This window comes from Sporothrix brasiliensis, assembly GCF_000820605.1.
Source record: "Sporothrix brasiliensis 5110 chromosome Unknown Cont20, whole genome shotgun sequence".
Classification (NCBI taxonomy): domain Eukaryota; kingdom Fungi; phylum Ascomycota; class Sordariomycetes; order Ophiostomatales; family Ophiostomataceae; genus Sporothrix; species Sporothrix brasiliensis.
The window spans coordinates 129,252-142,456 of NW_024467139.1; the positions used below are offsets into that span (position 1 = coordinate 129,252).

Genomic DNA, 13,205 nt, shown 5'->3' on the forward strand with positions numbered 1-13,205 from the left:
TCACAATAGAAGCAAGCACGATAGAGATTGCACATGGCCTCACAATACGGCGTATGTTGGAGTGATCTCGTGCCATAAATGATCACCGTAGACGGTGAATGACACTCAGCCAGGCCAAAGCAAGGCCTCTCCGTTACACAGCTGTGGAGACTTTTTTGCGACTTTTTGGCACAGTGAATGATGGTACATGAATAGCATGAAGAGCTCCAAACTGTGCTTCGACTGCGTAGTTTCCTAATTGGGACAGACCAACTCCCATTGTAGTTGGTTCTGCCACTCTGCGCCGACGAAAGAGAGAAAGAACCTGGCAGCCTGCTCTCTGGATTCCTTGCTTTCATTCTGGTCTTCAATTTCTGCGAAACATTCTCTCTGAACTCTTTCTTCTTTTCTCCAACCTCAACCAACATTCCTCTGCACTTCCAAGTCGCGAAAAAAGTACGCCCACAGCTCGTCGACGTTCCACAGCTACTTTGCTTCACTATTCGCAATAGCGCCTCACGTGACACTTCACGTGGTGATATCTAGCACGCCTCTGCCAAATCCGTCCACTAATCTTGGCTACACGCATCGCGCTTGGGACGCTCCGATGGACGACGACACATCACCGTCGGCGTCTCAGCCATTTCCAGCAACCCCTCCACCCCTCGCAGCCTCTGCCTCGCCAGCCCTCTTTGTTTCGCTTCAGAAAAGTAGGGATCCTATCCGGGAACGCTCAAAAACGGCGCGCGCGCGGTCCAAGTCAACGTCACTTCGTTCAGCTGTTTTGAAAAACACCCAAAAGCGAAACAACATTTCAGCATTGCTGCCCTCCTCATCGTCGACCACACGCCGAACGCGCACCACGGCACAACGCGAAGCCCAGACATCAATGCCCGAGCTCGCGCAAAGCCCTTCTTCCCATCCCACCGTCTCTTCGAGCAGTATCGTGGGGCCTTCGACCCAGCTCCCTCTCAGCACGAATCTGCCGAAATTTTCCAAATCCACCAAAAACAACAAGCAGAAGCCGGGAAAGCCAACAAAGCTCACAAAATCCACAAAGCCTACCAAGCCTACCAAGCCTACCAATCCTGCAAAGGAAACCACGCCGTCGCCTGCTACGGACGACGTCGAGGGTGCAGAAAGCCAGGACGGCGAGTGGTATGCCATCAAGGACATTGTTGATGAGAAGCTTGAACGCGGCGTCCGTTATTATTTGATTGACTGGTGCAACGACGCTGTCACCGGCAAGTCGTACGAGAAGTCTTGGGTATGTTGTGTCTGGATTGCGACTGGCGAAGTTTTATGTTCTATGATTTTATGCTTTTATGTTTTTATTTCTTTATTCTTATTTACTTTTTTTTTTTTTTTTGGTAGTCTGGGCCGTGGGCTAACTTTCTAGATTCCTGCACGCGACGCCAACAGCGAGGCTGTCCGCGACTGGAAACAGGTCAAAAAGGCACGCAACATCCAAACTGCCGGCCAGTCTACGCTCAAGACCAAACCAAAGCCCAAGCCCAAGTCCAAGTCTACGGCAACGCATGCACCCAAGTCTAGCAAGCCCAAGTCTTCGCCTGCAAAGTCTGTCCCGGTCGAAATCTCCTCTCAGAGCTCGTACGCCAACACAAGCAGCGTTCTCACGTCCCAGGAGTCTCAGGCTCTCACGCCACCGTCTGGTAACGGTGGCAGCGACGTTCCCGAAAAGAGCATCGGCAGGAGGCTGCAGCGCAAGCGTCCTGTCTCTCCTTCTGAGAAGGAAATCGCGGGCGAGGACGCAACCCCACCGCCGCGCAAGAGACGCCTTGTACGGGGCATTCGACTGGACACAAGCCGTGCTGTCGAGCCCAGCTTGACCGGCAACGATCAGAGCCAAAGCCAAAGCCGGCGCCAGAGCCAGAGCCAGGGCCAAGGCCAAAGTGTTCTTTCTTCACCTCCTGCCACTCGTGAACAGAGCGTTGATCACAACGAGGTGTCTCGCAACCCGGAGCGCCTTGACCCAGATACTGTCCTCCGAACTGCAGCTACTGTCCATTTGGTCGATATTACCACGCGTCCAGACTTTGACCCAAAGGAGTACATCCGCCTGTCACAGCAATCCCACCTCTCCCAGATCTCCCGTCTCGCCCTGCAGAGGAACGGGTGGTTGCAGCCGCAGTCTGCCGTTGCTTTCCAGTTCTCGTCAGACGACCTCCCCAGTTTGTCACCCACCAGTGAGCAACTCTCTTCGGTCTACCATTCCTCGCAGAAGTCCAACTCGCCGGACGAGGCAGATTTTGAAGAAGATTGCCCACAGTTACCCTCTGGGCTCACGATTCCTGACTCCCAGGCTGAAGAAAACGGCACCCTTCGTACTGCCATTGGTCCAGACGACGAGCTGCCACTATTCGTCGACCAGTTCGAGGACAGCAGCCCCATCCCCGACGAGGTTCCAACACCGAAAGTGTCCCAGGTTTCGCAGGAGTTACTGCAACAGGCTGCAAAATCACAATCTCCATCTTTTATCCCCTCGGTCCTCTCACAGCAGCCGGCCCCAAATACCGACAGCACTGCCAGTGGTGAAGCACAGGTTGTTCCGTGTCCTCTCCCTACCCCGTCCCAGGAGAATCAGCTGTTTCGGTCATCTACCGACTGGGCATCTGAAGAGCCCTCTACACCTGTTGAAGCCAGTGCTGATAAGTCCACTACCAGTGGCACTGGGAGCGCGTCTCTCAATTTCCTAACACAGCCTGAGGCCGATTTCTGTCTCCTTACCCAGGAAAGCCAGCAGCCGGGCCAACCGATCGGACAACAAATTCCAGGCGGCACCAAAACCCCCCTTTCCTCCTCCGCAGCCGGCAGCAACAACTTTTCTGCTGTTTCTATCATTCACGACTCGACACGACCGATTCGCGTTGCTAGTACGGTCCTAAGCGCTGCCCGCAACCCTTCGCAGACAACTGGCAGCTCCTTTTCGTCCATCCCACGTCCCTCGTCGGCGCAGATTATACCGCCTCCCTACAGCAACAACCAAGGCCGCGATCGTGTGTTTGACAGCCCGACCGATCTCTCCAATCCCCGCCCCAGCACTCCCTCCCAGCAAATCTACAGAGCCCCAGAAGCGATCATGGACGAATCGCCCCGGCAGCCCATATCGGCTGTCGACAAACTCCGGCAGGCAATGCAGGCTCAGTTTGATTCAACGGCCAACGACGATGCTATGGTTGACAGTAGTATGACCGACGAGGATGACCCGCTTGTCCTTGCTGAGATCCATCGTCTCGAAGAAGAAATGGCGGCCGCCTCCTCCCAGCAGCAAGAGCAGCAGCCGCATCAGCAGGCCTCCCAAGAAGAGAGCATCACCAGTAGCTCAAGTAATGTCTTACCTGTTTCAGTTCCATTAACGACTACACCGGCAACCAGAGCAGACGCTGCGCTTGACGCCCCTGGCACCATTGATACTTCGCTGCCGCTTCTCATCTCTCCCGCCGCCATTAACAACGCACCCGATATCCACTCCGTCACGATTGCACCCGGTGACCTCTCCTTTGTTGATGCTGATCCCATGGCGACTTCTGGCCTCGAGCTGTCGCCTGAGCCCGAACCTGAGTACCCTCTGGTAGGTATCGAAGGCAGCGGTAATACGGTCAATGCTGATGTTGACGATTTCGACGGGAATGATGGTGATGACGCTGGAGATGACGATGAGGCCAAGAAGAATGAGGCCGAAGCACCGTCCAGTCCTCTGTCCATGGGGGGCGATGAAGATGATCTCCCATCCTTATCGGGACCCAACTTCACCACCTCTAGCTATGTTGTGACACTCCCTTTTGCTGCCAACACGCGCCAGTACTACGCCGATCTTGTTATCGAGAAAGAGAACCAGAAGGCTATCAAGGACTTTAGTGAAGTCTTTTCCCGCGATGTGTACGAGGTTCCAAGTGCCGAGGCCGTTGCCCGTATTGATGAGCTGCTGCGCAAGCTGATGGACTTTTCTGATCTGCCTACATTCTACGACAGCCTCCCACCTATGTCTAAAGAGGCCATGATGAAACATGCCGTCGACACGAACAGCAAGTACTCCTTTGTCTACGAGTTTCTCGAAGCCATCTCGACGCTCGAGAAGGACGTGTTAATCCTCGTGCGTAAGGGTGTCGCTATGGATTACGTCGAGGCCATCGTCAGTACTGCCGGCATCTCAGTGGAACGCTTCCAAGCTGGCAGCCACACTCATCCCCGCCCACTCAACCCAGGCAAGACCTCGACTGAATCAGGCGACTCTGGACAGCAGGAGAGACGACGCCGTCGAAGTGGTTCGCTCAGTGTCTTGTTAGCCGACACGACCGAGATGCGAGAGGCCATAAACGCGACCAGAACCAACGACGACGATTTCCCTCGGCCTGGTGACTTTGACATTGTCATTGGCTTTGATCACACGGCACGGACATCTGGCCTTCTTGGCTACTTCCTGGACGGCTCAACGGCGACGGCAGAAAACGTTGCCGCGCAGAACTATGGCAAAGGCGCCCGCCGCCAGCTGCCAAAACCTATTGTCATGCTTCTAGTCAGCGCCTTGTCGCTGGAGCACGTCGACCTCCGTCTCGAACGCAACTCGGTTGATGACATGGAGCGTAAAAACGCCCTTCTTCTGTGCACGATTGAGTGCCTGTCCCATCTCAGAGATAACCCATACGACATCAACCCGCCAAAACCCCACGAGGCAGCCACAGCATTCGCCAAGATGATCGCGGACCCCACTGATGTTCTAGCCTGGGGCCCGACACCGCTCCCGGAGGAGGTGTTTGATATTTATATACATTCCTCGGGTGCCGTATCACAGCCCACATTTACGCAAGAAGAGACCCTTGACGGTGGCCTCCTCACATCACGGAAACGGCAATTAGTAAGCGACGTAAGTCCATTTGTGGAAATAAAAAGGTTAATACGGAGTTCAAGGCACAACTGACACTTCAAACAGGACGGTGACGATCAGGTCAGCGACACACCGAAGCGAGTGCGTCTGACTGATGCCACGAATCCCATTGTTCGCGAAGTGCCGATACAGTTCAACGATGTCATCAAGTATGCCCTGGGCCGCCTTGATGTGACGGCCGCCGACAGTAGCTCAACCGTTCAGATATCGCTAGCTCAGCTCGAAGCACTGGCTGCGAAGGTCACGCTCCTGGAGTCTCAATTGGAAGATAAAGAGGGCCTTGAGGCGACGTTGACGGAGCGTGTGCGCACGCTGGACCGTCTGGTCAAGAGCAACACCTCCACCATTATCAATTGTCAGAAGAAGCTGATTGAATCCGTCAAGGATCGTGGTATCTTTGAAGCTGAGCGAGATAAGGCCATTAAGGAAGCCGACGCGGTCAAGGAAAAGCTGGAAGCTCGCACGGTGTCACTGGCCGAACTGCGTACCGAGACGACGGCGCTCGAGAACCACCTTTCTGAGGCAAACGCCCTTCTTGCTGGCTCCAGCCAGGTCGATGTGGCTGAGCTAGGCGCTGCCCGCGTTGCGCTCAAGGAAGCCCAGGACAGGGTCACGATACTCGAGCGCAAGTCGTCCAATGCCGACAACGATCTATCCCACGCACGCCGTGCTTACCAGGACGCTTCCAACGCAGCCGCCGACTTAAGTGCCGAGAACCGCAACCTCAACGCCCGGATAAAGGAGCTCGAACACCGTGCCAGCGACAACCTAGTCAAAATCCATGAGGCACAGAACCGCAACGAATCTGAAGCGGCACGTCAACAGTGGGCCGAAGCCGTCACCATGCTCGGTGAGCGCGAGCGCGAGCTCGAGTGGGCCCGCGAGGAACTGCGCGTTCTGAAGAACAGCCGCCGTGAGACGCGCCAACAGAGCGTTCCCCGCAGCCCTCGGCTGAGCGTCATGAGCCCACGCACCGTGGGCCGCGGCAGCAGTGTCGGTGTTGGTGCCAATGGTGGCGGCAGCAGCAGCGCCAGTGCCACACCCATCCCGAACATTGCTGGTGCGCCGGCAGTTGGCGCAGGGTTTGTCATATCGGCGAGAACTTCAGTCAGTCGCGGCAACAGCCCAGTGTCGGCCAACTTCGACCCGTCCGTTTATAGCGGCATGTTGTCGGGTGGCAACGGGGGAAACGGCGGCAACGGCGGCACAGGTGGCGGTCCTCCGCTGCCTGGCATGACATACCTCAACTCCAACCAAGGCGGTGGCCGTTGGGGCCATTTGCGAGACTGAGTTGTGTTTGACGATAAACCACACGAGACGTGTGGATTTCTTCCTCTTTAATCTTTGAGTCTCGTTTTCTTGGCTCTCCTTTTGGGGCCTTCATCGCTGCCCCTTCTTCGATGTCTCAACTTTCTGTCAGGGACTTATGTTCTTGTTTTTGTTACCCAGTTACGTGTGTTTATTACAATCTAGAGATTTCTATCATCTCACGGCCAAGGTTTCTTTTCTAATTTTTTCTATTCTCTCTTTTTATTTTTTTTAGCTTTCCATGCATTTTCTTTGTCTCTCACAGTTATCGATTGGGAGAGGGACCCAACGCGACCGGCTTCGATTCTCTGTATTATCTCTTGTTTTACTTACTTTTATACTCCAAGACCTTTCATGTACTGACCTTGAGTCAACGTCGAAGATACTGTATCGTCACCATGCGGAGCCTCGGGCATAGGGTCTTCCATTGCTTATATAGTGTACTAGGAATGTACACCTTTCAGTTTATTTCATGATAATCTAAAGAAATTCTCATAATCAAGCCGCCACCCAAGTTTTGTCGTCCATGTATCTGGTCCCACGTATCAGTTCCTTTCTGAACCCGGTGCCATACAAGACGTGGCATATAGTGCACGATGTGCCTTACCGTATAAAATTACGCCTTTGACATCTCCCACGTCATTACGTATCACCAGTGAAAATCAGAAAGGCAGAGACCGTATAAAGAGAGTCGGTTTCCTCGATGCAAGAATTAAAAATGACAAAAGGACTCCACGCCACGCTCACACCGAAGCCCCAAGCCAGAAGAGTAAATGAAAGAAGACGAAACGAAAGGGGAAATGAAAAATAATAAAGCCAAACAACCGCACATGACGCGCCATTCCGCAGGCCTTTCCCTTTTTTTGTGTACCCATCCCAGATCCATGTCCATCTCCATGTTGTCGACTTATCTTAGTCAACCGCAGCCTCCAGCGCCTGCTTCCTAAACCGTTCGCTGGATGTAAAACAAAGTCCTTGGTCCGATGCAGTGCAGTTTTGTTCTCCTCACTGTCTTCTGTTTTGGTCCAAAACCCCTCCTCTTGTTCTTCCCGAGAAATGCGTTCCCCTGTTGTTCGCCCGCTGTCACTCCGATCATTTCCCAATTGTTGCGAGCGCACAAAGTCAAATAAAAGCAAAAGGCACAAGCAAAACTAGGCAAAAACAGTTAAAACGTGGTAGCAAATGAAAGTATAAACAACTTGTAAAGACAGACGGGAATGGTGTAGTGGAAAAGCAATGATCAAAGGGAAGAATGAAAGGACGGAAAGAGGTAAAGCTGCACAACTAAAAGAAGCACAAAGACGATCTAGGCCCTGGGACCAGCATGTGGTAAAGAAGAAGAAACACATCAAAATAAAATGGCCGCATACAACGGACGAGACGATGCAACAATACCGAAATCCAACATGGAATAAAACAGTCCATAAAAGAAAAGAAGAATCACCGACACCGGTCCAATCGCAGTTCGCTCAACCTTTCCCCTTTTATATGGCCCTTGTTGTAAATAAAGATCGATCGCCCGCTCAATTTTGCCATCCTGCCAGTTCCTTTTTTGCTCCCCAAGCATGCCAGAGATTGCCAAAGCTAATGCAACACAAACCCTTGCGAAGAATAACAAAGCCCGAGGCCACCGGGTGTGTCGCACAAAAATAAAAAATAAATAAAAGATGAACACTTCTTACCAGGCCCGGTCCCAACATCCAAACGTCCTTTTTATGTCCTGGTAAACAAAAAATATAAAGGCAAAAAAGAGAACAAGGGAGAAGAAGTGAAGAAAATCAGTTGCGCAACACAAGTGTGCTGATAACGTCCCTTTTGAGAATGATCGCTCAAGCAGGCGACTTGTTAGGGGGCGCTCCGGAACCATTCTGGCGGTTCTCGACCGAGTTGTTAACTGACAGTCCGCCCATACCAGACGACAGGAAGGCGAAAGGGTCGTTCTGCGAGTAGAAGTTGTTGGATGGGCCAGCAGATGCGGGGCCGTTAGTCGCAGACTGGAACGCAGCCTCAGCAGCACGGCTATCAAAGGGACCGGCGGAGTGAGAGCTCGAGACGGGGCCGAAGTGTGTGTTCAGAGGCGGATACGGTGCAGCATTGCTACCACCGAGACCCGACGGAAGCGCGTAGGTACTTGGGGGGCCACCAAACTGTTGTCCATAGCCGCCGCCACCAGCACCGCCACCAGACGCGAAGGGCCCACCACCCGCCGCAAAAGGTCCGGGGCCGGGGTTACCACCCATGGAATTCTGGTTCATGTTGTAGGACGAGCCGCTGTCCATGGGCGACGGGTAGCCCGAGTCCGCAACAACGGCTGCGGTCGCACGGCTAGCTCCACAGCGCAGGCAGCAGACGTTCTTCGCAAAGTTGTGGTAACCGCATGCCTCGTTGCCACACTTCCAGTCGCCTGCACGGAAGGGAACAACACCACTACCACCCATACGACCACCTCCGTGACCACCACCACCCATGTGGCCGTGACCGTGACCATGGCCGTGGCCGTGGCCATGACCATGGTGGTTACCGTGCTGCTGCTGGGGCGGCATCATCGACTGGGGGCCGTAGAAGTAGCCGCCACCGCCCATGTCGCCAGTCGGGCCGGCGCTGACGGCAGGGAAGGAGCAACGGAAGCAAGCTGTGCGGCGCTGGAAGTTGGAGAAGCCGCAAGACGGGCAGGTCCAGTCCCCAGGACGCGGGCGGTTCTTGCTCGGGGGGAACGGGGTAAGGATCTCGGCAGCACGGTCAAGAACGCGGCTGGACGACGGCGACACCTCAATGGCCTTCTCGTTGAGGGCACGGCCATTCATGCAGAGGCTCTCGGCAGCCTCTTCGTGAGACGAAAAAACAGCAAAGCCGGTGCCGGTGGGCTTGTGCTGCTCAGGGGTGCGGAGCGTCCAAAAAGCGATGGGGCGACCACCAAACTGGGTAAACCAGCTCTCCAGCTCAGACTGCGTGGTGTCATGGGGAAGACCAGACATGTGCAAAACCTTACTCCTTTCCGATAGGAAGGCTCTGACATCCGCACGCGCGTCCATGGGACGAGCCAGGACATCAGCGTGCTCGTGGGCCGGCTGGGACTTGCGGATCAGGCCGCGTAGGACACGAGCTAGAGTGACAGCCTCCTCCATGGCTCGACGGGGCGAGGCCGGGGCCAATGCCTGCAGGTGGAAGGGGAGGTTGTGCTTAATGGGGGCACTGGACTGGACAGCTTCGACTTCGAGGGCAGCGCAGATGTTAGCTAGCGATGAAGGGCCGAAAGGCAGCGACTCCGGGTGGTGCTGCTGCCATCTCTGGTATTCCTGGCGAAGGTCAAAGGTGCGAGAGTGCTGCAGGTAGGGAGGCAGAACGACAGCCTTGTCGCGAGCTTCACGGGGCAGCTGGACACGGAGGTCCCAGGCATCGAGCGTGACGAAAACAAAGTCGAGGTTCTGCGAGGTCAAGTGTTCAGAGGCAAATGTGTCGAAGCGGTTAACAGCGTCACGGAAGCTCCCGGCGTTGCGAACATGCTCCCAGGTGAGTGTGGTAAGGCTCGCTAGAAGAAAAGATTAGCCAACGGTATTTACCAAGAGAGTTGGAAAGACAAGGCGTCTGCCTCTCGCCAGAGAGGCAGACGGGCACGTTGGCGGTGGAAGCTCAGCAGGGACAAGCAGGTACAAGTCCACGGCATGGGGTCAGTGGGGAAGAAGCAGCTTATCTCATGCTTTCCATACGTCCCAATGTGTCCCAGAATTGCCGTCTTATCCTTACCATCCCTACTGTTCGCCACCGACATAGAGCCAGCTGCCGGATTGTCGGCAATCGGTGCATACTGGGAGAATCCGGACTCACTGCACAGGGGAGTAATGGGCGTGTTTATCGGCTTGACGAGAACGCTTTCGCGGTAAAGCTAGAGACGGAGGAAGGCAAGTTAGCTGAAAGAGCTTGATTTTTAGACAGCAATTGGGCAGGGCTGAAGTCAGAACAGGTCGAGAGTGGATCATCGTACCTCATCCAAACTCTTTGCGTCGAGCAGGATCCAACCAATCTCAATAACTTCGGCAGAGTCCTTGGTGACATAGACACCATGTTCGTCGCAAGTCGTGGCAACATGGATGACGACGTAGCGGTCAAACGACGGCGACGCTTGTTGGTTGTTTGCCATTGTATCTCGAAGAAGACGGGTTTAGAGGGGAAAGTCGGTTAAGACAAAAAAGGGAGGGAGGGTCGAGGTCCGGAGGAACTGCGAAATCGGCAAGCTAGAAACCAAAGACAAATGTTAACAAAGCTGATAAGAGGCGATGAAGAGATAACGGGCATCCAAAGACAACGGCCACGGCAGTATGCAGCGGGTGAGGACCACAGGACAACAATCCGAGGCCCCAAAAATAGACGAGGCAGTTGTTGGGGGCGTTGATGGGCATGGTAAGGTCGAAGCTGCAACCGAGAGCCGAAGCGGAAGCACAAGCACAAACCGGATCACAAAACGTACCCGGAGCGAGCCTATTCAGGGGTCAAAGGTCGAAAAGGCGCGAGAGCCAAGTCAACCACGTAAAAATAGAACTGGAAACGATGCTGTAGGTTAAAAAAACAAAGGTAATAAGCCAGCCGAGGGTCGAGGTCGAAGCCCGTCGAGGGACAAAGTACAATGTAGTAGCAAAGGGACGGCGAGGTGCTGCAGAAGATTCACGATCGACAAGAGGTCGTTTTCCGTCGTCTGAGCCGAGATTTCTCGAGTGGACGACGCTCTGCTTCCCGTCGAGTTAGGAGAAGAGGAGAGATAAACAAACGGAATGAGGAAGCGGAAAGGTCGGGGAAGAGAGATCTGGTTGCTTCGGCACGGGAAGGTCGAGGCGGGAAGTCGAGTAGAGGAGGCAGGAGCGAAGCAGAGGAAAGGCAAGACGGAAGAGAAGGAAAGGAGACAGCGAGGTTGAGGAGGGAAGGAACAAACGGACGCTGAGGCCAGTTGAGTGGGCCGGTGGACGGTGGGCTGGACAGTGCAAGGAACTTGGACGTGGGTACGGAAGGCCCGTTTTGTGGTGCGTGGAGAGGTGATAAAAACTAGTTAAAAAATATACGTCGAAAAAAAAAATAGGGAAATTGCATCTGTTTTGCTCAATGGCCCCAAAATAAATTATACAATACGGCTATTTTTTACTTTTTACTGGGTCTTCCTAGGTGGGTTCAAACGCGCTCATTACACGACTACAAGACAGCTTTGGAGAGCGCTTGATAGGCATCACAGCCTTGCGTTAACAATTGATGTCCACGTTGATGTTTTTATGTTTGTTATCAAGTGGTGTTGCTTTACTCATCAAGATAGACCCCCCCGTGTAGTGCAGAGACATTAGAATAGACGATGCTGTCTGTTGGCGGTTCTACCATTTGCGGTCTCTCGCCTCTTTAACAGTTCACACTGTGGGGTGGGAGCCAGCTCTTGTATCTCTCGGTCGTGCCTTGGTGCACAGGTACTTAAACCGAAAATCCCCTGACAGACACCTGGGAGCTTGCCTGGAAACAGGCGTCGGAAGTGGGGTAAGGGTCCCTGGCACCTGGCTAGGAAGGCGCGACGGGTGCCTGCCGTGGCTGTTCTTGCCCTGATTCTAGTGTGTGTTATGTCTTACGATGGGTCCAACGCTTTGCATGGAGCTGTCATCGTAACCATCGGTGCAAAGCTCAGATAACAGAATCGGTATGACAAGGAACCAACACGGCTGCTGGTTGCCCGAAGCCATAAGCATCGACTGGGTTTTGTCATATGCGTTCTAAGCGTCGAAAATCGAGCTTCTTGCGGACATTCTCTCTTTCCAGCGCTAATAATCATCCTGCTTCCCACCAGGAAGGGGCCAATACCACATGCCGCCGTATGCGCCAGGTTTGAGGGAAGGCACGGCTGGTAACCAACATCGAGTTGGCATGAGACATCGCCAACGTGACTGGTCAACTTGCCTCTTGGCCGTCCTCTTTTGAGTCTGTTGCAGCTAGTGCAGCACAACACGGCAGCCTCCATCTTTCCTACTCTGTTTCTACTATGCTTGTTTCGCCCCATTGCCCTCCTCATGTCTTCCTTCGATTTTCTTCATCCTCTTAGTCCATCAACACCAAATTATCGCCTGTCACTTGGACACCTGTTGCTATCAGTTGTCGCTTTCACTATCCGACTCCGGGCTGACCCTCGTTGCAGCTTGCGTATCTTTGGTTATTTCCTTTCTCCTTCCCGTCACATTGCACATCTCTCCATCACACCTGTCCACCTACGCATAACTGGTCAGCGTAGGCTAGTCTTTCCCATTCCAGCATGCAATGTCGAGTCTTTCCCCTTTCAAACCCACCAGTTGCAGCCACTTGCCCAGATGACCGTCTACAATTCAACAGTCGAGAACACGGGAGAGGCCGCGGTAAAACGGCTCGCTCTTCCTCATTCTTCAATCCATTCTCACGACCAAGCAGCTCCCCAAATAATCCAAATGAGTGGCGTGGTAGTGTTTGCGCGTTGGTCACCTCGCCTCACCTGCTACAACCTCTTCCCTTCACCAAGCCATTTCAATTCGAATGTCTTCCAAAAGGTCACATTGAGACCTGCAATATTTCCTTGGCCAGCCCCTATTTCCTGCCCTACGTATATCTGTATGATCTTACTTTGACCACTCAAATATGAAACGTCCCAGTCGCCGATGACAGACATGCAAAGGCACAAAATGCACCAGCACATCTAATTTCATGGTCGATTGACTTCGACTGCCTTGTCAGTCTCATTGCCCTGTCGCCAGATTGTTCGCTTACTTGCGGGAAATCGATGCTGCAATAATAGCTTTTGTTAAGGCGACGTAACACAACCATATCAACAATCCCAGAAATTCCGTGCAACGAGAATTCATGCAGCAAGAAACAATTGCCCGGTGCAAGACACCTAAAAGAGGTATGAATGATTTCATATCAGCGCCTACGATTATCAAGCTCAGGCAATCCACCAACTCTCCATCACGACTCGCGGCTACCCCAGAGTCCGGGTCAAGTCGAGGCAGTCAAGGGGAGGGTT

The 13,205-nt window shown here is 53.6% G+C and overlaps 2 protein-coding genes across 2 annotated transcripts; one reads left to right on the forward strand and one right to left on the reverse strand.

Annotated features, from left to right (window-relative positions):
- Window positions 1-868: 868 nt before the first annotated feature.
- On the forward strand, window positions 869-6,175 carry SPBR_06331 (uncharacterized protein; the record flags this gene model as incomplete). The annotated part of the gene is made up of 3 exons (XM_040764588.1): window positions 869-1,246; window positions 1,379-4,864; window positions 4,931-6,175. 3 exons carry the CDS (start codon window positions 869-871, stop codon window positions 6,173-6,175), a joined length of 5,109 nt encoding a protein of 1,702 aa, XP_040616029.1.
- Window positions 6,176-8,022: 1,847 nt separating this feature from the next.
- On the reverse strand, window positions 8,023-10,331 carry SPBR_06724 (RNA binding protein (Arp); the record flags this gene model as incomplete). The annotated part of the gene is made up of 3 exons (XM_040764980.1): window positions 8,023-9,722; window positions 9,938-10,076; window positions 10,176-10,331. The coding sequence occupies 3 exons, from the start codon at window positions 10,329-10,331 to the stop codon at window positions 8,023-8,025; spliced, it is 1,995 nt and encodes a 664-aa protein (XP_040616030.1).
- Between the last annotated feature and the right edge of the window lie 2,874 nt (window positions 10,332-13,205).